The sequence below is a fragment of the Bombyx mandarina genome, chromosome 19 (genome assembly GCF_030267445.1).
Source record: "Bombyx mandarina strain Sakado chromosome 19, ASM3026744v2".
Classification (NCBI taxonomy): domain Eukaryota; kingdom Metazoa; phylum Arthropoda; class Insecta; order Lepidoptera; family Bombycidae; genus Bombyx; species Bombyx mandarina.
The window spans coordinates 5,307,069-5,331,579 of NC_143225.1; the positions used below are offsets into that span (position 1 = coordinate 5,307,069).

General features: G+C 36.5%; 1 protein-coding gene across 29 annotated transcripts in view; it reads left to right on the forward strand.

Annotated features, from left to right (window-relative positions):
• Ih (hyperpolarization activated cyclic nucleotide gated potassium channel Ih) overlaps positions 1 to 24,511 on the forward strand; it is a 265,759-nt gene that overhangs the window by 201,660 nt on the left and 39,588 nt on the right. For 16 of the 29 annotated variants that reach the window (XM_089735588.1, XM_089735592.1, XM_089735590.1 and 13 more), the window contains one exon: positions 19,870 to 20,146. In XM_089735588.1, the coding sequence (XP_089591714.1) occupies positions 19,870 to 20,146 (277 nt within the window). Of the gene's footprint in view, positions 1 to 11,119; positions 11,569 to 13,881; positions 14,160 to 19,869; positions 20,147 to 24,511 lie in introns of those variants that run through there. The other 13 variants (XM_089735613.1, XM_089735611.1, XM_089735600.1 and 10 more) reach the window with 3 other exon arrangements.

Sequence of the window (24,511 nt, forward strand, 5' to 3'; positions counted from 1 at the left end):
ATCCGTCCGACGGGGGACACATCAAAGGAAAAACAAAATTGTTATTTTTATTTAATTCCGAGCATTTTCATATTTATTTACCTTTTAAACCTTCTCTGGACTTCCACAAATAATTCAAGACCAAAATTAGACAAATCGGTCCAGCCGTTTTCGAGTTTTAGCGAGACTAACGAACAGCAATTGATTTTTATATACATAGATATATATATATAGATTTTGCGAGTTGCTTTTAGTAGACGATATTGTTTTTTCATCCCGGAAATAGATCGTGTCTATGTTCAAGTGTTTAAGGTACGTATTTCCTTAAAAAAAAATCATAATATACCTACTTACAGATTCGAACATCGACATTGTCGTATTGCTCGATTTAAGTAAATCAGGCGCCTTAAGCTTTTAAGCTACAACGTTTTTAAAATGCGCCAACGTATCATGATCTATAATAATACACATAAGTAATCCTTAGCCTTACATTACAAAACTGGACCAGCCACTATTGACTTCCTTAATTCCTATATGCAAATTATTATAACTCTTCCTATCATTGTATTTTGTGAAATACTTAATTGAATATATATCGCTTCTGATAGAGGCCGAACAGTTAAGTGACTTGTTGGCTTAGAAACTCTTCCTGGAATTGTCATCTTTGTTCCGCTTATGTAACTATGCGAACAAGTAAAAACTTCACAAAGGGTATTGTTCAAAATTTAACGCAAATTTTATGGACCCATCGTAGTTTTAATTTCGTGAATATAAAAATTGGTCTAGTTCTAGTATCACACATATATTTTACAGTTGACGCAAGGTTTACTGTCTAGTGTGTATCGACATAATATTGAAAGTGATTGAATTAATCTTGTTATATTCACGGTAATAAAGTGCACATGCTTTTGTAATTTTATACTGTAGTAGTCCTAGAGATGTACGCGAACAAACAAACAGACAAGCGGATACGAAAGAAGTCTCAAAATCGATGGTTTGTTTTTCTATTTTTTTAAGTATACACCGAATTATTTTTGAGTATACACCGAGATTTTTTATATGCTCTGCCGATATTTATTGATTTTAAGTTACCGCATAAGCAACCGATTTTAAGGTAATTGTGAATGTTTGCCCAATTTTATTGTAATACATACATCATTAGCCAGCATTGAAATTGGGTCAAGCGTTGCGTTGTGGAGATTGGCGAGAATAAACGCGTGCTATATTTATTATTATTATTATATTATTATCATTATATTATTATCATTATATTATTATCATTATATTATTATACGCATATACGGAATCCCTATCTAACCAAATAAAAAATAAAGTATTTTCTTCGGTTTTCAAGAGACGTAGACGTAAAATATTTATACGGTTTGGTCTCTCGAATTTTATGGTCATTATATTATTTCATGGTGTAATAAAAATTAGAATCGCAAAAATTATAATTTGCGTAATTATTGATCTTCTGGTAATGCTTTTCAGTTTAAGCGGTAAGACAGCCATTGTACCGTAAAAATTGAGATTTTTTTATTATTGCTAGGTGGTCGAGCTCACAGTTCACCTAGTGTTAAGTGGTTACTCGAGCCCATAGATATCTATAACGTAAATGCCACCACCTACCTTGAGATATGAGTTCTAAGGTCTCAGTATAGTTACAACGGCTGCCCCAACCATTCAAATCGAAACGCATTACTGCTTCACGGCAGAAATAGGCAGGGTGGTACCTACCCGTGCGGACTCACAAGAGGTCCTTCCACCAGTAAACACTCATGTCTTAAAATGGGTGGCGGCATTTGCGTTGTTGATGTCTATGAGCTCCGATAATCACTTAACAACAGGTAGTCCATGAGCTCATCCACCCATCTAAGCAAATAAATAAAGTTACATAAATAAATATAAAAACTTATACGTTCAAATGCTCATCGATCATCATCATAATTGAATTAACCAATAATCAAACTGAAGTGTATTTCAGTGAAATATTAAATAATTGAGGTCAACGGCATTTTGACATTTGAGTGTTGCAGTATTCGAGAAAAGTCCATGACGTCACAGTCGTAAATTCGTGACATGAAAAACTTGAATCGAACGTTTGCCAAAGTAACATCGTGTTTTTCACTTTATTCAAGCGATCGAGCGAAGTCATACTAAAAGCTACGCTTCTTTTGGATCTCTCAGTGAGATTAACTCTAGATTAAAAGATCGTATTCCCTTCTTGATTTATTCAGTATTATCTGCTTAACCACATTTAAATTGGATGTGGATAATAGTAGTAGTTGTAGTTTCATGATCGCCTAAATTTGATTTATCAAAGGGCACTAGTGATTGATGTGACTTAGCACTATTGATCTACTTAAATATGCAAGGAACAAAAACGTTCAGTATAATTTTTTTAAACCGATTTTTTTTTTAATAAAACTTTTAAAAAGTTTTCCAATTAGAAAAGAGGTCAATAACAAAAAGAGGAAAAATATATTAAAATATTAATATATTAAAAAAATTGAGATTTCAGCGATAATTATCAAACTCAATGTAACCCATTGACTATTGTAATTATACTTTAGTTCCAGAATATTTTTAGATTAAAAAACAGTAGATGATGACCGAGCTTTGCTCGGTTTTTTTTTTTTGATAACGCCATCTTGTTGTGTCTTTAAAGCGGTTAGTTTCACTCAATTAAGAAAAATTGTATTATTATTTGCCAATAGATATCGGGAAGAGTTGATTATTAAAAACACGAATAAAACAACATTTTCTCAAAATAAATCGTAACTAGATCGATTTATCGCACCCGAAATCCCCTGTATACTAAATTTTATGAAAATCGTTGGAGCCGTTTCCGAGATTCAGATTATATATATCAAGAACTGCTCGTTTAAAGGTATAAAATAGATATAACATAGATAACATTCGAATTAAGAAATATATGCAAATGAAAATACTTGCATATTTTTATTATCATGAATATGTCAGGTTTACAAAATATCCTAGCTTTAAAAATAGTGATTATGTCATTAAATAGCAACCGGAAAGATATTAATAAGCCAATCTGAATAATCTACATTGCACCTAGTCTATTATGGACATTTACATTGCGCTGAGTTATTTTATTTAATTTACAAAACTATTGGGTATTTTTGCTGTAACTAGGCAAAGGACTTATGTACCTTGTATTAAATCATAATTGTAATTGAAACAAATCGGAACGTATTTTGTCTTGAAGCAAAATTGTAACTTTTATTCATTTTTTAACTTATTAAATTGACATAATATTTATTTATTTAATAAGTTTCTAAATTGGATAATTTTTTTTACCACGAAATAGTGTAGCCTTTGTGACTACCCGTAAATTAAGTGCAATTACAGCTTCGTTTTTGAATGTGGAGTACGATATTGACCCGTGTTGAGTATTATTAATATTTACTGGTTAGGACCTCTCGTGAGTCCGCGCGGGTAGCTTCCACTACCCTGCCTATTTCTGCCGTGAAGCAGTAACGCGTTTCGGTTTGAAGGGTGTGGCAGCCGTTGTCACTATACTGAGACCTTAGAACTTAGGTGGGCTGTGAACTCGTCCACCCATTTAAGCAATAAAAAAAATATCGTTAGGCAGCGGCTTGGCTCTGCCCCTGGCATTGCTGAAGTCCATGGGCGACGGTAACCACTCACTATGAGGTGGGCCGTAAGCTCGTCTGCCTACAAGGGCAATAAGAAAAAACCCATTTCTAATAAATTATAAATATAGTATCGGCAAACATGGAATGAATACGATGACTTTCATCTCATAGTTCACAAAACGGGTGCGTCGAACGACAGTCTGGCCTCGCCTTGCCTCTTTCATTTCCTGTGCACTTGACGACCGCGACTCTTGACCTTACCATCACGGCATTATAGTGTAATTTTGACACGTAGCGATGACAAACGATTTACACAGTAGTTTTAAGTTATTGCATAGATTTTATCGCGGGCCTTGAGTGCAGCTTGAAAGCGGAAACATGAAATTCCGTAACGAAAAAAACCTTACACCCCTCACTCCGCCTATCATGTAGCTCGCGTTCAACACATTCACACGTTTCGCTTGTGTAGTGTTTGTGAATAAGGGCGCGGCGTGACGTCGCACTGCATGCGCATCATGAAAAGTCTGCCCATCTCTCTCTCGCGCGGTCTAGCTTATGAGTGTGAAGGGGACAGTTAAGGTCTTGCTTTTATTAATGTTGAATATAGCGTGGTCTTGTTTTATTATTGTTTTAATATTAAATTATCATTGTCTATACTTCTATACTAATATTATAAAGAGGAAAGATTTGTTTGTTTGTTTGTTTCGAATAGGCTCCGAAACTACTGGACCGATTTGAAAAATTCTTTTTCCATTAGAAGCCGACATTGTCCCCGATAACATAGGCTACTTTTTAATTTTTTTTTTTTTTTTGTTTCATGTGTGTTTTAATGTTTCCGAAGCGAAGCGAGGGCGGGTCGCTAGTTTAATTATAATTGCATAAGTTGATAAAAAATGCTATGCAATAGCTTTACCGCGGCAGTTCCCGAGTGCCACACGTTTTATAAAAAAAAAAAAACGAAACAGACCAACATCAAGCTCATCTGTGGCAGTCGATAAAGCAAACGTAATGTTTGTAACGTAACGTACATAATCTTAGTTTCCACAACAATATACTCTAGTTTAGTTTTAAATAAACGTTATACCTATTGCTGTAAGAAAATCGCGTTGATACCTATAACAATACTGTGACGTCAATACTCTATACTATATACAATATTGTGCGAGCCTTACAATGGAGCACAATTCGGCAAGCGTGTCGCTATTGACTGTTCTAAACAGCTTAAATCGCAAATCTTTGTATACTCTTCAAAGAAAATAATGTTTTTAGACACTGATAGATAAAACATGACATATGAATCTAACGAACAATTTGTTTTCTCAAAACTTATGTTAAATGTGTCTATAGATAGAAAAAAATATCGTGTTGATGATTCTCAAAAATATTCATGGAACGGGAATGTACCGTCACCCATTACGTAACGGCAACGCCATTAAACTTGGCTAATTTCTGTGCAAACGGTACCCTGAATTTATTAGAGCCATCAACAAATACTTACCCTAGACTAATACTACGTAATATAAAAAATATATAACAACTCTATCAGTGGTTTAATGTCGTCACAAAAATCCGCATTTTCAGTTTGAATTTAAATTCATAAGATAAAAAATTTCACAAGTCCTCTCTCAGCAAACAATCTCTCGCCAGTTTCTGACCTCTCCTATATTTACAATACAATTCGTATATAGTTTGAAATTGTTTGTTTATGTTAATGTTAAAAGCAGATTGTAATACCGTGCAGAACGGGTATGTTACTTGTAGTATTAATACGAATCTGGAAGCCAAATTTTACGGCGTTTCAAGGAAAACTAAAATTAAATGTTTGTTTATTACTATGATTGTGTTGCGTGTTATTTTTACACTGCGTTTCATTTTGAATAGGATAATCAAGTCAGCTTACTTTTTTTTTTATTACTGACTTAATTTTGAAGTCAATGAAACGATAAAGCAAAAAGAAGACATCAAAGTTTATTGCCAGAAAACAAAATTAAAATTTGCAACGCAAATATTAAAAAAATACACCAAATACTGAAATATTCATTAACTAAAAACATAACAAAGAGGCATTGTTAACAAAAACATGGATTTCATGAAACGCTTTATTTGTCTCAAAATATATACCTATATACATACATATGTATATTTTTTAAACCACCTACTACTAAAATATTAACGGAATATATAGGTTTTACGTGCCAAAGTGTTCTTTCTTCAGTGGCCAAATTTGAGATGCGCTACAAAAGTTGGAATAAATACTTGAGAATTTTAAGAAAATGTTACCAGTCGATCTAAAATGTTGCAGTCTCATAAGTTTTTTTAAATACATGATATTGGTTATCGAATCTTAAACATAACAACATAAGGGCGGTAGCGGTAGGCAGCGTCTTCGCTCTGCCCTTGGCATTGCTGAAGTCCATGGGCGACGGTAACCACTCACCATCAGGTGGGCCGTATGCTCGTCTGCCTACAAAGGCAATAAAAAATAAATAAAAAAGGGCCAAGATTCAGTTGTATTTTGTAATTATTGTCTCACATTTCTACTGAATAACATTTTAACTATTGTCATCTAATATCCTCTGACCAGTAAGTACATTTTGTTCGTTTACTACGTAGTTCATTGTTTGAAAGATGTGATAGTATTTTGTAAAACCTTCAAAACTCCATCAACGAGACAAATTTCACTGACGTCCGGAGCTTAAAGCTCGGTTTGTGTTTGGATTAACGTTTCTACGTCAAACTACGTATTGATAATACTATGGACGTTTAGTTTTAGTAAATATTTCTGAACAAGTAACTTCTTGAACGATGGGCTCAGTTGAAAAATGAACTCACTATCTACAACACCTATCGCCGAGTACTTCTGTCTAACCTCCATTAATTGAGATGTGCCATAACACTTTGGCAACTCCATAGCTCAATCTAGAATTGGACGATACGTGGAATAATGCCTTGAAAAGCGGTATCAATAATCCAGCGGTTCCATAGAGTGCCAGGTGATACGGTAATTTTTAAAGATGCGAAGGTATCTGAATTCTGCACGCTGTAATGTCAACAACTTCGGGTGATTGATGACAATGAACTCGTCTGCACACATAAAGCAGTAAAAATTTGACTTAATTTCAAAATTGGAAAGATTAAATATAATAAGAGAACAGTAACACTATAAATTATGGACGAAGTGAAACAAGCAACCCAAATGACTGGATTCGGGAACTGTGAAAAGAAATACTCAATTTTTTCCTTATTCGGAGGAAATTTACAAAAGAAATATTCAATAAAATAAATATTCAAATAAATATTCGTGTAATAAAAGTGAAAACCGCAAAAATATAATTTACGTAATCACTGGTGGTAGGACCTCTTGTGAGTCCGCGCGGGTAGGTACCACCGCCCCGCCTATTTCTGCCGTGAAGCAGTAATGCGTTTCGGTTTGAAGGGTGGGGCAGCCGTTGTAACTATACTGAGATCTTAGAACTTATATCGCAAGGTGGGTGGCGCATTTACGTTGTAGATGTCAATGGGTTCCAGTAACCACTTAACACCAGGTGGGCTGTGAGATCACCCACCTAAGCAATAAAAAAACTAAAAAAAATATTCAATGTTATGAAAATATTTAATCCAAGAGTCACACAAATTACGGGTCTATACAAAAATAATAATTTACTAAGACAAGTAATTAGAAGAAGTCATAATCGTCACTAATTCTGTCGTCGGCTCATAGACCACTAACGTACCGTGAACGTCTCGTCTGCTTGCTCGGGGACGAATGACGACCGTTTCTAATTCAACAACAATCAAATAAGAGACACGCTTCATTTTATTGTGATTAACAAACCCTTTAAACACGGGCCGACGTAATTTTCCGATTGTTATACAAAAAGCTACTTCAGATTCAGTCACTTCAGACTTTGGGAACAGAGAAAGGAGATGTGAGGATTACGTTCTACTTGTGAGACGAAGCATGCACCTGTTTGATTTTGAAAGGTAGGGCATTAAAGTGACGATTCGTATATGAACATGAAAAGGGTGTGTGTGTAATTTGTATTTTTTTTATTGCTTAGATGGATGGACGAGCTCACAGCCCACCTGGTGTTAAGTGGTTACTGGAGCCCATAGACATCCACAACGTAAATGCGCAACCCACCTTGAGATATAATTTCTAAGGTCACACGTATAGTTACAACGGCTGCCCCACCCTTCAAACCGAAACGCATTACTGCTTCACGGCAGAAATAGGCAGGTGGTGGTACCCGTCCGCGCGGACTCGCAAGAGGTCCTACCACCAGTAATTACGCAAATTATAATTTTGCGCGTTTCATTTTTATTACACGATGCTATTCCTTCACCGGGAAAATCAATCGTGAACATTTGTTGAGTACGTATTTCATTAGAAAAATTGGTACCCGCCTGAGATTCGAACACCAGTGCATTGCTCAACACGAATGCACCGGACGTCTTATCCGTTAGGCCACGACTACTTCGTAAAAGCTTCACTAAGATTAAGAGAATAAATATGCAACCAACTCCAGACATGCTCCAATTAAAAAGAAATTTCACATTCAACATAAGAAATAATAAGAACCAATCAATTAGCGCTGCAATAACATTAATAATGAAACTCAATAATAAGTAACGGTGTGATATTTTGGGAATTAGTGTTCAAAACAATATTCGTCCATATCATGACTTCTTGTCAAAAATTAAGGTTAATATAATATAATAATAGAATATCAGCTATTGGTATTTCGGCACTGAGACGTTGAGTAAGAAAAATAGCCAAGTACACAAGACGTACGACTGTCTCAAATTTTCAACGTGAGCGAAATATTTAACGACACAAACTAAATATTAATCATAATTAATTTCCTTTTACGGTTTAATCTAGCGTTTTTTATTGTCATTATATTGTCACGGACGACTCACGTCACGTGGGCCGTGAACACGAAAACGTTCGTCAGGTTTGAGCCCCGTGAGCTCACCTACAAACGTTCGGGCGAAGCTGAAATAGCCTCTCAAGGAAAAAAAAACACCGGTAGGCAAAAAAAAAAAAAACCAAAACGTCGGAAAGAATATACTCGTAATGATAGTTTAAAGAAAAAGCGAAATTATGCCTCAAAAATAATTATAATTACTACCACTTACGACTTGCGAACAACGAAAAATAAAAATACTAAAATTTTCATAATTCAACGTGAATTCAGTAATCTTGTTTCGCGTAGTTACGCGGAACTGTATTGGTTTACATAATTTCAAGTACATCATTTCAATATGATTTCTGGCCAACTACCTATATCACTGAGACAAAAGAACAAATTATTTCGCCTTGATTAAGACCATCAACACTTAATTGGACTTCGTTCAAAACGGTTTCTGGATTATCATTTATTAGCTAATTAGTCTTTATTAATTGTGTTTTGGACGTAGTTTTAGCGGTTTCGTTTAATTTAATAGAAGGACAAACGTCCTACCTGGTACTAAAGAGAGAACGTGAGGTCAAGATCTCAAGATTTGTATAGGACTAAAACCTGAACGTAACCGAGAATAGGCGCCGGTTCCCGGATGTCTATTTGCAATTCTGCTATATTTTTATAGGAATCCACAGACGTCCACTGCTGGACATAGGCCTCCCCTAAGCCTCGCCACAAAGACCGGTCCTGCTTTGCCTGCATCCAGCAAATATGAAATATATAAATAATATTAATTTACAAAATACACTATTCTCTTGTAGTAGATATTATTTAGAAATATTTTGAATTTGAGGGCCAAACGCGGGTGTCGCACGAGTCTATACGCCGGGTGGATTATGTCTTATCTTTATCAAGGACACTTTGACAACAATTGGTAAAGCAGCTGCCCTTAAGCCGTTAGGTCTCCTTCGGAGGCACACGAGCATCTCTTAACAAATCCCACCCCTCCTGGCTGAGCTCGTTCTCGTCCACCTGACCTGGTGAAACTGGAAAGCATCCAGCTACCAATAATCCTCCCATGCTAAAAAAAAATTGGTTTTAAGACAGTTTGAAACAATGTCTCGTATGTTACTGTTTTGAGTGCAGGAAATAAGATTCGATTTCTTAAATTAGTATTACAGAAAAGTCACGATATCATTACTTTTAAATAGCCAAACTTCAGTAACATCAGATTTAAAAAATGCTTTCTTCAATGGAGCTTGTCGTAGCAAATGTGTCTTTATTGTATTATTCTTTATAGATTTTAATAATATAAGTTTGTCATGCGGTTCTACCTTCGTTTTCTTGCTCCAAAATTTCGAACCCACGAATATGATAAACCTGTAAAGACTTTTGCCTAAAACCAAATTTTAACAAAAAATTTTGTTAAGTGAATAAAATCGAGGTCAATCATCTCTAAACTTGGATGTTCTCAGATAATATCAAAATTTTATTTAAATAAAGGCACCATTATCATTGTTTCTATTTAAATTGCTGTAGTATTGTAGTATTGTTTGGAAAAATGTAAGCTTGCTTTACTGCACTACTCTAGTTACCGTCCAAGGTCTTGACAGTTGAATCTATATCCAACTTCGAAGCAACTAAACTAATCAGACATATCAGAAATAAATTCTAATAATATCTATGTTTTAAAGCATTTCATCCGAATTTGCGGTAAAAGGACTACTGCGTCATTTCAATTGATGCACACAGGGCTTTAATAGTCATTGCAATTCAACGCATCCGAATTATGCAGCTAAAACTTTTGTGTGTTGCCAACACCTGAAATTTAAATAACCCATTGCAATATTATTACAGCGGATATTCTCATTTACGGTTATAATGAGCAAATAATCAAATGAATCCGCATACAAATAACATTATGTCAAAAAGCTCCCATTCACGTATTGCAAAATATGACATTTGAAGATTTATGTTAGATAATATTGAAATAAGCTGTTTCGAAAGTGATATATTTTATTATTTATCTTTGCAATTGATCGTTCAAGTGTCATAAGACTTTAACACCTTATCACAATCGACAAGCTCTTAAAAGCTTCATGACTGAATTTCACTTTTATTCATATCAAATCATGATCATCAGAATGTTTCGTGAAAGTGAAATATAAATTTGTAACATTATTTCATTGAATAACAACTTATTTATAGTATAGTAGTGTAGTGTAGGAGGAGGAAGGAGCAGCACTTGCGGAATACTAAATAAACATCTTATTATTTTAAGTGCAAAGTGACTCACTTTGGACTAAAAATAGTTAATAATATAATATTCGTAGGATTTTTTTTTCATAAGCGATTCCCTTTTAATTATGACAAACGTGAGTATATGTGATACTATTTTTTCCTCGTAATTGTATTTGTTTTAATATTGGAAGGCAATTAAAACTAACAACAATTGTATCAGAATAATATGAATATTGACGTGTTTCCAGTAGTTATTATTTTAATAATATTGTATAATGTATTTAGTTTATGTCACAATATTTTAATGTCTACAGTAGATTACAAATTAGAATACAAAGTATCTACCCACAACGCCCCAAATAGCGTATAAAGCTATCATCACACAAACAAACGATTAATTCCTGAGTAACAGCAGTGATCTGCTTCTGGTTTCGTCAGTCATTGACATTAATTGGTCTCTATAATGGAAAAAATATCAGTGCATGGTGGAGTGCGGGCTTGGCCAGCCGCTCGGCCGGTTTAGCGAGTGCGTTATAAGCTATTGTGAAGCTCGGCGCGTGCATTTCGGGGCGTCGTGGTTAGTGTATCTCGTCGGGACCCTGCCACCACCAGCCGGCGCATTCGACAGTGCTATGAGCGTCGACCAGTCGCGCTCAATTCTCGTCGGCACATCGCCGCCCGTGCCGTTCACTAATTCCAAAAATGACATTCTTAGTTCACTGATTTGACGAAAACGTTCGCCATGTGCTGTGCAAGGTACACGAGCTACCTATTCCGTCGCGTTGTTAAGTACACATGTGAGCTAGCCGGCCGCGAAAGTAAGTACAACGAGTAGGTGTATATACACGATAGAATCTCATGAGCCCGTTGTTAAAATTAGCCGATAACCACATCACAACGGCCGCTCTGAAGCTTATCAATGTCGATACATACACAGTGTGATGTAATAAAGCCAGGTCAATCACTCGAACTAAACAAATGACAACTTTCTTCGATGTATTCCGACAACCCGTCTACTTTCTAGAAAATTTCCGAGAATCGCTCTCGGAACCTCCTGTTAAAGAACTACTTAATCACCAGCGTGTTGTTGGTTTCCGTAACATAATAATAATTGTTTTTAATAATTTGTTAAATAATAGTTTAAATTTTAACCATGCTAATAATTCGTAACACTGTTTTAAAATAAATGCTTCGTAACCGCCATCCTGTGCAATATAAACTACTTTCAATTTCAATGAAAGACTGGTACTGCTTACTTTTAATCGAACACTCCATAAATATTATCGCGGAATATTTAACCTAATACCAAAAATAAGTAATTTTATGGGAAAATATTAAATGGACGTATTCGTCAAATTGAATTGGTGTGATTTTATAATACTTAGATTTTTATAATACTAGATAGATAGATAATAGATTTAATAATTACCTTTCATTAAAATAGTGTTAGCTGTTAGTTTCTTATGTGCCTATCATAAAGTAAACAATTTGGAGATAATTGTGAATGTAAATTCATCATTCACAAAACACAACTAAATTAAACAGCCGATACTCTAATCTGTTTCAGAGCAACACCATTATTATGGAAATTATTGTAATTATGTATGTGCCGCCACAACAATAATATAGGTAATATACCACAGCGTCGATTCGAATAATAATACAGAAATTGCAATGGCCATGTCATTAAATACACTGTATCCAGATAGGATAATTTGATAATTCGATGTTCGTCATATTTTGTAAATGATTCATAAAGCACTCGTTTCTGATTCAATAAAATCGTATATTTTAATACAAATCATATGATATTGTATACACCGAAATATCCACTTGAAATTCAAACTACTGTGATGTTAATAAGTTATTTTATTAAGGGGTTTAACTGAATTATTATATTTATATATACTTTATTTGTTTTATTCACGTAATACGTTCTAAAAAATAGTTATTATTTTGATTTATAACTTAGAACAAGATTTTCATAAACTTAAAAATTCGAGTCTAACACTATTGTTTTGTTTTGTAGCAACAATTTTTTATTGAAGATTTATTTACTTACTGAGATTATTCTCAGTTTATCTTAATCTTAATTCTAATTTTAGTCTGTATTATCCACATTAACCTCAATGTAATTATGTAAGTATATTAGTATTTATTGTATATAAGTATGTATATTGGTATATAAATATTGGTAAATATTTCATATTATATGTAAACGGTATATATTTTGTTTATTGTATGTATATATGTTCTATATAATGTACTATCCGCATATATATATATAATGTACACCGCAACATACCTGCTATATTTTTATATTTTCTAGAATTTCTGTAAATAAGCCGCTTTTAGCGATAAGACCGCCTATTGTACAAATGTATCTGCTTTTTTTGATTGTTTTTTGAATGTAACTTGTGTTTTGGTGTGCAATAAAGTGCTCTCTCTCTCTCTCTCTCTCTCTCTACAGCTCAACTCATAAAAATATATTGTTTTGTTTCTAAGTTGACCGTTAAATAGGCTGTCGAATTGAAAATGTACTTGTCGCATTGAATGCGCGTACCGGACCCTAAAACGGTTTTCCAAATAATTTGATTACAGTAATTATTATATGTAAAATAATAACAAATAAATCTCGCGTGTCAATTTTTATTTTTTCCAATTGTTAGAATGAAACGCACCAACCTTGACACGGCGACCAAACATTATCCTTTTGTCTCAATTGGCCGGTAATTGCCGGGGACGTCTTCAATTCTATTCTGAGATACAATTTGCACTTATGCCTGTCAAATTGCACCTTAACTGAGCTCCGGGAAACTATATTATCTTAACCGGATACAATGAAGAAGGCGACAAAAGTTCGGCTCAATTCGCGCTTGTAAACGTTTATACGTTGTGGTCATTGCCCGTTAGATTTCTTTTTTCGTTTGCTATATCATTTTAAAGTGTACCTAAACATGTTTCCATTGATATAATAAAAACCGTTACCATTCATTCATAAAATAAAGTATACATATATAGTCAACATTCGAAAGCGTCAAATCTCACAACAATAGTATTAGTTCATATGAATGTATGAACATATAAACTTTATTCAAGTATACGTTACAATGGGAATTAATTATTTGCAGATCTTCAGTGGCCAAATAAAAAGTTTTTTTTTTTTTTTTTCAATAATCACTAGTGATTAATATATAAAGTGCCGTAAGTGTTGAATATTACAGTGCATTAACTAGATGTTGAATACTAGTTTATTGTGCTATTGTCAGCGTCGTGTGCTTTGATTCGTGTTTTACGTGATGTGCTTATAAGTAAACCGCATGTTACGTAGCGGAGATTATGTCCACCACTAATCACTAACAGAGACTTTGATAACGGGAGATTTGTTTTATGAGCGAAATGCCTAAAGGTAAGACTAACAATGTATAATAGCTTCTATTGAAAATCTGTTCAGACACAAATGCTTTAAAAGGAAATAAAGCGTTTATGTCAGACGTCTATTAAAAGAGTATCGATTTATTTTATGTTGTTTATATTACTCGAATCATAAACGTTTCGCCTCAATAATACTCCAGCGGTCGTGTTTGAAAATAAACGTTCGAATGTCATATTAAAAAATAAATGATCATTACCACGACTAACCGAACGTAAAAAATATATTGAAATAAGATACAAAAGTGTAGAATGGCGTAAAAGCAAATTTGAGGCTATTTAATAACAGGTCATAAAATCGCAAAAAAAAAACGAGGCTATTTAAAACAGAAACGATTCTGACATACAGACCGTCCGCCTTGTTTCGAAACACATCTGCTCTCCGAAACTTGAGTGTATTGACAGAAGAAACGGAACAAAATTGTGCCGTGCTTTAATACAGATAAGAAACATATTATTTATTTGCAAGCTTAACCCTGAAGAATATTTTATACACGTGACAAACGTGTACCAACGTTGCAATAATACGACAAGCGCCTTGTTGATGAAATGCTACGATTAAAATTACAAAAGTCTTAATTGTTGCGATGGCTAATAGAAGAATGTAGCGCTTGAAGTTGGTACTCCGTGACACAAGGGGGACTCACGTGGCCAAGTCTCGTGACGTGCACACCGTCGATTTCAAGGTCAACAGAACTAAACGAATGCAATAAACGTAATAGTAATTAATGTTACAGATCAGTGGAAATTTTACCCTAAATTTATTGAACACCGAATAGTTTTGCCAATCATTATAATTTAAACATTCATTTTAGTGTTCTTTTGTATACGATTTTAAATCTGTTTTGTTTTCTTTTGTTGATTAGAAAGCATATTTTTTATAGGTCATTGTCTTAGTATAGGATTAGACATGGCCTATGACCATATTTTTTTGAAAAATCACAAATCTGCTCAAGAAATTAAAAGCTATTTTCAATTGTATACACAGCGGCTTTAAATCTATTTCCTGAATGTCGATTCCATCATAGCCACTTGTAAACTTGATGGGCAAATAAAAAAGTTAATCTGAAAATTTTTGTTATTTTCAGAATAACAAAACGAAACTTTCACTTTCAATGGCGCCAAAAAAGGATTCTCTTCTGTATTAATTGGTTACGCTCATAATATAATATCGGAAAAAGTATACACAGAAATCCGTATACCAAATATCTTTAACAAAGATATTGATTCCGATCTGAAAGCGAAATCAGAAACCTTAATGCATATCTTATAAATCACAAAAGTGAAGTTTTTATTAAAAACGGACTTTCATTATATTCTAAAAATTGTATTCCCTGAATTAGTTTGTTGACAAAATCGCTTCCCTTAAAGTCTTCGTAATACCAGCTTTACGTATTTAGGTATAAGAACTCGCCATGTCGCCAACATCATTGGCGGTATCTAGTAACGCTGTAGCCGCCACTTGAATCAATGAAGTGCCATTGGCTCATTGTTTAATCGTCTGTTTTATCAGCTGTAATGAGCGTCCAACATGTTCGTGCCGTCAACTTGTTAACACGCTCGAACGAATTATGCTCAGACTTTCAACATCACCATTCGTACGAATGCTTCTAGACTATACCGAGATAATGTTTACGTTCTATAGTTGACGTGTGTTGATTTTCCAATGCAGACTTTTGTTTTATATCCTTCAGCGTACTCATTCGACTCGACTAGTTTAATAATTTGTAAAATTTCAATGTCAATTAAATGATACCAAAAAATAGTTTTTTATTTTAATTTTTCTTTTGAAGTCGTCGTGGTCTAAAGGATTAAGACGTCCGGTGCATTCGTGTTGAGCGATGCACCAGTGTTCGAATCCCGCAGGCGGTTACCAATTTTTCTAATAAATACGTACTCAACAAACGTTCACGATTGACTTCCACGGTGAAGGAATAACATCGTGTAATAGAAATCAAACCCGCAAAATTATAATTTGCGTAATTACTGGTGGTAGGACCTCTGGTAAGTCCGCACGCGTAGGTACCACCACCCTGCCTATTTCTGCGTGAAGCAGTAATGCGTTTCGGTTTGAAGGGCGGGGCAGCCGTTGTAACGATGCTTGAGACCTTAGAACTTATATCTCAAGGTGGGTGGCGCATTTACGTTGTAGATGTCTATGGGCTCCAGTAACCACTTAACACCAGGTGGGCTGTGAGCTCGTCCACCCATCTAAGCAATAAAAAAAAAACTTTCCAAAAGGCCACAGGGTCGGTCGGTTACTGCAGGCCGAATTCAGATTCTGCTAACCGGTTACGCGTTACGAAAAATTTTAATGGTAACTCATAAATCACGTTCAATAAACGAATTTCATTGCAAATACGTATCCTGTGTTTGTTCATTCTCTCGTCGTATAATGTTTTGAGACCGATTTCGATGCAAGCGAATGTGAGAACAATAACATTTTGATCGCCTCGAGGCATTCAGTATAAACCTCGACGGCTATTGATACTGAACCATTGTATTCCTGACCCTGAGACCTGGTCGGAGCATGTGAATAGAAAACTGCACATTGTATAATTTGGGTAGTTGTTTTATTGGCATTCTTCTCGGTCGTATGCCCTCTTGGCACAGTGGTCGTGATCATCACTTCGGGTGGTGGTGCGCTTTTTTTTTCTCTTCTTTGATGGGTGGACGAGCTCACAGCCCACCTGGTGTTAAGTGGTTACTGAAGCCCATAGACATCTATAACGTAAATGCGCCACACACCTTGAGATATAAGTTCAGAGGCAGAAAGAGGCTGGGTGGTGGTATGTATCCGTGCGGACTCACAAGGTCCTACCACCAGTAATTACGCAAATTATAATTTTGCGGGTTTGATTTTTATTACACGATGTTATTACTTCACCGTGGAAGTCAATCGCGAACATTTGTTAAGTACGTATTTCATTAGAGAAATTGCTACCCGCCTGCGGGACTCGAACCACGTTGCATCGTTCGATACGCATGCACCGGACGTCTTATCCTTTAGGCCACGACGACTACAGACGCTTCACCAGACGTTGCCATTCCTCGCGCACCCCGGCCCCTCTTGTGCACTCGTTAACGGGACCCTTTAGAGCTGCCTTTATTTGGTCGGTCCATCGTAACGTTGATCTGCCGCGCTGTCTTGTACCCTCTATCATGCCCTGCACTACAAGGCGGTCAACTGAGTCGTCACTCCGTCGCGACACATGCCCGAAGAAAGTTTATTCGCATATCGGACATTTAATGCTGGGTCTACATCCGCCCGATAAGTCCTGCTTACACAGTTAATATGGCAAAGATTTGGTCAGAACACCAACAGTCGTCTGTACGGGCCAAAATGCATATGAAACAGCTGCTCACGTGTTCCTCGAGTGCATTAAAATGGCTTCACACCCCGACCAACGTCGCTTCCGAAGCACTCAATGAATGTGAACGTATGTGTAGCGAAGGTGCAGGTTATATCCTTCGTGTACACACACAAAATAAGCACAATTTATCGAGGTTGATTTGCGAAATATTACCAGTTTATTTTATAGCTGACCCGGCAGACTTCGTAGTGCCTCAATCGATAAATAAAAGACCTAAACTTTTGTATAAAATAAACTTAAAACAAACAAAAGAATGCGTCCGACGCGGCGACGGGGGACACATCAAAGGAAAAACAAAATTGTTTGTTTTTATATAATTCCGAGCATTTTCATATTGATTCACCTTTTAAACCTTCTCTGGACTTCCACAAATAATTCAAGACCAAAATTAGCCAAATCGGTCCAGCCGTTCTTGACTTTTAGCGAAACTAACGAACAACAATTAATTTTTATACATATAGACAAGGTTACAGATTAACAACTTAAACGTAAGAAGGAATGCGACGTAGTATCTGTATTTGAAGTTTGAAACTAAACATATTAAGCCGTGCAAAACTCTACGAATGTATGTAATATCGAAAAATAATGATTGCACAAGCTTCACCTTTGGGCTTACGTCAGAAAAGTTGTTGCCTTCACAAACTGGTCTCGGCAAGCATGAAAGATATACTGGAGGCAAGGATATCAGATTTGAATATATTTATGTAGTTGAGAAGCAAAACCTATGCATTTGGACTACAGACCGATTCGAAGCATTCTCATCGGGTGAATAGTTAAAGAAGTGAATATTGCGGTATTTTGGTCATGTTGCACGTAGGGATACCAGCAATTTGGAACGCCTTGTGGTGACCGGTAAAATAGAGGGAGAAAGGCCTAGGGGTAGAGGTCCCAAACGATGGTCGGGCCAAATAGCGGAGGAACTGGGGATACCTATCAGCGACGCACTCCACCGGGCTGCAGAGCGGGATCGATGGAGACAGTTGGTTGACGAAATCGGACGGAGTCACGATCCTCAGCAGTGAGGAACCGATCGAAGAGAGAGAGAGAGAGAGAATAGTTAAAACGTGTCACATACACCAAAAATCGCTTATAAACTATTCAGCTTAAACAAAGCTTTAATAAAAGTAAAAACATTCCTCGTTAAACACATATTTTAGTAGTTTTCTAGGTAAAATGTTTTGTTTTCCTGGCTAGTGGCTTAATGGAAGTATCGAACGATGATGGAAAATTATCGCCTACATTGTTTTATGAAACAAACAGAAACAGAATTACTGTTGCTATCAATAACACTTGAATGTTATATCGCTAATTGCTTAGAACCATTTAAAAACAACATTATAAGTTTTATTATTAATTATAAAAATCAACGAGAACGTATAATGGTAATGATATACATAATTCAATCTCATGTCAACAAACTTAATAACATTAATTGAATTCAAAAACAAAACGATTATCTTTGTGTACGATATTAAATCGATATAAAATTAATCCGAATTACGATCGTGTTACCGGAAGCTACACGGCGTTTATTAGAATTTATTAACGTGACTAGACACTAGTGTAGGAAACGACACTGTAAAGCCTTATCCGACGGAACCGGAAACTGTCTTGTCTTGTACTTAGTTTAGTATATTCATTTGCCTATATTCGATTTTTTAAATACAATAAAATTACTATACAATCATGTGTAATTATGAACGGAGTGACAAACCTTATGACTTATGATTACACTAGACAAGAGCATTATTACTTTCCTAGTGTAAAACAGCAACTAAGTTTTTTTTTTACCACACGTCCTTACGGATCCATCAGATCCAATAACCTTTGCACTAGACGCCTTCAGCTCTAGGAGCAGGCTTAGGGACTGAGTTTCTCGCCGGGTCTTCTCAGCGGAAATCACGGATCATTTGGAACCTCTGGGTATACCCACTGTATACGGTGGAACTCCAGTTCTATCTGTACTTTTTACGGATGCTCCGAGGGGGATTCCTCTACGGCAGCCTTTCCCAAAGTGGGCGATAACGCCCCCTTGTGGGCGCTGCAGGCCTAAGGGGGGGCGATAAGAGACCCAGAAAAAAATGTGCCTGTTGTTTAGGCTTAGGATTTGTAACTTCATCTAGGTTTCTTAGACACGAACTGAGCTCTCAGTAGTTTTTAGGTAGGTGGAAAAATGGGGGCGCTAAAAAATAACTTATTATCAAAGTGGGCAGTAGACAAAATAAGTTTGAGAACCCCTGCTGTTCGGGACTATCTTTATTAACAGCCGAACAGAACTTACCAATAAAGTGTCTTATAATAATTTGTTTGCAGGCGACGCCGATATGTCGCTGAAGCAGGGCAGCGGCACCGGCAAAGTACACTTCGGTGGCCTGGACGATGTGTCCTTGTACGGAACGCCAGTGGAACCAGCACCACCGGCACCGGACGCAAAGCAGGGCTTCCTGCGGAACCAGTTGCAAGCCCTCTTCCAGCCCACCGACAACAAACTCGCGATGAAACTATTCGGCTCAAAGAAGGCACTTATGAAGGAGCGCATCAGACAGAAGGCGGCGGGACATTGGGTCATCCATCCGTGCAGTAGTTTCAGGTATGTCCAGATTCAACACTTTTTTATTTTGTTAATGAGATGAAACATCATCTAATTAAACTAGGTAACTTAAAAACCATATATAATAATTAATGAATTGAGTTTAAAATTTTACGTTGTGGAATAGAATGTAATTCATTTCTTTTGATCCTTCCCTAACTAAAAGGCAAATCTCTGTATCGTGTACACCGAGTGAGTGAGTGTTTCATCAGTGTAAAGGTTGAAAACCTGTGGAACCTACTTTTGTAAACAAATAAGTATCTAATACGCACCACTTCCACAAAGAAGAAACATAATGCATAAAAATTACAAACGTTCATTAATATTTTGAGCATATTGTGAGTGTGAACATTTTTGTCGAGAAGTAGCTATTGAATAACTAATTCAAAGGACCAGCAGTTGCAATTGACTCTTCGATCGTCACTAAATATGATGGTGATATTCTCGTTTTGTCTAATGATTTCTATGTCGCCTAGTCTGCTAATCTTGTATATGGGTAAAAAAACACCATCCGGCTTCTTCTTCTTCTTAGTCGAATACTTCATTGCTGAAGGTCGTGTCCTTGAAAGCCCTTCGTGGCTCTTTGTACCCTCAGCTTCCATTTGCTTCGGTTTTCGGCTTCTCTCAGGGCGTTCGCAACAGAGAGTCCAGTGAGCGCAGTTATCTGATCCGACCAACTGTATGGTGGCCGGCCGGCGGGTCTTTTCCCTTCTACCTTGCCCACCACAATCAATCTTTCATCCGGCTTACAAAAGAACAGAAGAGGCATAGGCCCACAATTAAAAAATATTTACAAACATCATGTAGGAATTAATGTGCGAAAATTACACACGCTGTATTCACACCTCAATCTCTAAATAAACAGAACTCATCTGTGCGAACCTCTGTTTGTTTACTTTAATAAATTGATTCCCACGTCATCGTACTGAAACGTAGTCTTTGTTGTAATGCAATTTCGGATCTTTTAATACATACCAACCATATTATAAATTTTAAAAAACAATTCATATACATTTCAAATGATTGTGATTTCATGATAACACATAATTACTGTAGGAAAATTGAGAATAATAATAAAATGGACGCTTATTCTGATTGACAACGTTCCTATGAGTATTTTTTTTTAATTTTCATTCTTTTCAAACTCTTTTACGGTATAATCTCTCATTTAACCTTATTAATTTTACGACTTTCCGCGTTCCGTTCTTACACACATACACTTACAATTTACGAGCTCGCGGAAATCGTTTTATTTCTAAAATCAATAAACTGCGACATTAAACAGTCGAAGGGCTTTATCGCTTGTACAAATTATGAAAACCGCCAAAGACGTTTCTTTTCGTAATACTGAAATGAAAGTGCTAAACTAATGTATACTTTCCGAATGTCATGACATGTCGGTGTTTAAATAAGTTTTGAAAAGAATCAATTGAAAACAGCGGCTTGGCTGAGCTCTTGGTCTAGTCCATCAACAACGGTAAGGATATATCATCAACCGTTTCCTTTTTTCCTACCTAAGCTGATAGCTTTGAGAGGCTATTTCAGCTTTCACCCTAACGTGTAGGTGAGCTCACGGGGCTCAAACCGGAGTGCTGCTAACACTGGCCCCAGCAAGAGCAGTGCTTCGCAAAATCTACCATCGGATCGGAAACGCGACCCACTGAGAAGATCCGACGAGAAACTCAGGGGGCTGTGTCTGTGGGTTAATTCGCTCGTCAAGCCCTTCGTCGCAAGCGACAGGTTCGGCGAGAACGGTGACCGGTGCCTGTGGTACATAAAAGCACTTTTAATGGATCCTGACATCAACCGTGCCGGATGCTCATCTACATTCTAGACATTAAAAACAACTAGAATACAGTATTCATAATTTTAAGTAATCTAAAAACCGTAATTTTATTATTATCAATACACTAAACACAATTTAATATAAATTCAGAAATATAAGTACATTTTTCATCAATCGTCATTATACCCAGCTCTACCAAAAAGTATCGATCCTAGGAAACGCTACGGTAAATCTTCGAATTATTTTAGACCAAAAAAAATATGTATCGATTATTATTAATTAAGCAAAATCAGCTTCCGTGACGCGAAGCAAGAGTCGTACGAAGGTTTAATAAGTCAAGCGGAAATTTTATTATGATTTATCTAGCTTTCAAATAATATTTAAAATACGTTAAATAAAATATTTCATATTATATATTATTTAACCGACTTAACCTAATAGGTCTATGGCTCTAATCTACGAATAAATAATAAGTATTCTTAGGCTCTAATAAAGAATAAAAAAGATTATATATTATTTTATTCAAAACATTACAAATTGTTTAAGATAGATTTTCATCATGTTTATAAATATCTAAAAAAAAACACAATTTCTTTTCACTTTACGCAAAAAGTGTCCATGACAAAGATAGGACCAGACTTGTCGCTGCCATGGCGTCGTGGCATCGATGCTTGGCGGCGACGAGTCTTGGAAGGCTATGCTCGACTTCTGCGAGTGCACCATCTCGCAGAAGGAGGCGGCGGGGCGAGTGAGGCAAAGCTCTCCTCACTACGCAGAAACCCGCCGCCGCCGAGCAGGGGGTCGGGACCGGGGTCCCGTCCGTAACCCGTCCCCCTAAGGGCTTCGGGCTCCACCCGCTTTGTGCGGGGAGGAACCTAGGCGTGGGGCGGCGTGGTAGGTCGCGTTCCCCCGACCGCTCCGGGGGAAGGTGTAGCGCGGCGCTATCAATCGGGCTCTTGGCCCGTCGACCGAGGGAACCGGCGGTCATGTTGCTGGCGGCCGCCGGTCCGGCGTCTAGGGGACGGCGGTATGGATGTAATGTGCTCTGCGTAAACCCTGTCCCGCCGTCTCAATCAATAGCTCCGACTGGGTTCCCGCCCGGTCCGGGGTAGGGCGCCGGCTGTGAGCGGCAGGAGTTTATTGTGAGGTTCGACTCCCACATACCCCACCTGCCGTGCGGGTGGGGATAAGCCGATTTTCTACTGCGGAAAAAAAAAAAATTACACGCCTAATTTAGGACGATCACAGAAATCCATGCGCATCAAAATGGGATTATCGCCGCGTCCCTTCAGACATTGTTATCGATTATAATTGAAGATATCTCAATTTCACTCGAACAACAGATACACCACTCTGCAAATCGAAAGCGAAGTTTGCTTCTTGGCAGAAATAGGTTGCCTACCTCCGTAGTATTTAGCCGGCTACATTTGATTTTCATACGTATGATAGAATTCTTCATAAGTAGCAAAGATTCCTTTACCTATCCGATCTTCAATAATTTGATGTACCTTTTGTTAACAAATGGGTGTTTAACAAGAAAATAAATCTAAATATAATGAATCTTTCTTAATATTAAATGCCACTGCTTACACAAATTTATATTCTATGTTTAGAATTTTGATGAAAGCGTTTCTGTAAATCTATAAATAAATCTCCATCCGCAGTTGCAGTGGCATGAGCTGAGCTATTTTTGGAACTTTTTCTCGTACGTTTACTTGTTAGTCAAACTTTCTTATGATCATTAGTAAAAATGGGAGAGAATACATTAATTTTAAGTTCAACTTCGTGACTCGTTTCAACCTCTTTACTTAAGCTGATAGCCTTGGGATGCTATGTCAGCGTAACCTTACAAGTAGGTGAGCTCCCGGGGCTCAAACCTGACGACGTTGCTAACACTAACCCTAGCAAGAGCAGTGCTTCGCAGAATCTAACCCCAGATCGGAAACACGACCCGCTGAGAAGATCCGGCGAGAAACTCAGTGAGCTATCAACCTCAACAACGAGGATTGACAACTGAATCATCCAATACTCAATACACAAACTTCTGAGTTTAGCTTTTGAAATAAGACTTGTCGAAATCCGATTCGCAGTTTGAACTCAATAAAGCACCTATTCCGGCGCTACAGCTTGAACTTGAGGAATTTCTATAAGTATTAATTGAGTACTCAAGTATAATTGGCTTCAATCATCATTGGCAGCTGGATATAAGCTTTTCAAACGACTGAGACAAAGTAGTATACCCCCAAACAATAGTACTACTAAGGAGAAATCCTTTAATTTTCAGTCTTATATAAAGTACATGTCGTACTAATATTAATGTCCCCTTGGGTCACAATCATTTCTTAGCAAAATAAACATTTATTCCCACATAAATAAAAATGAGACATCTGTTCAAATTACCTTGATTTCCCGTGAGATTTAATGCTGTACTCGTCATATATCAATGTAATATGAAATGACATTAAAACCTTTGGCTAGTATGAATAATAATATATTCGGAATACAGTATTCCTGATTTGTAATTCCAGTGGAAGTACAGATCATATATCACATACAATTAGGCATATTCATTTTCGACA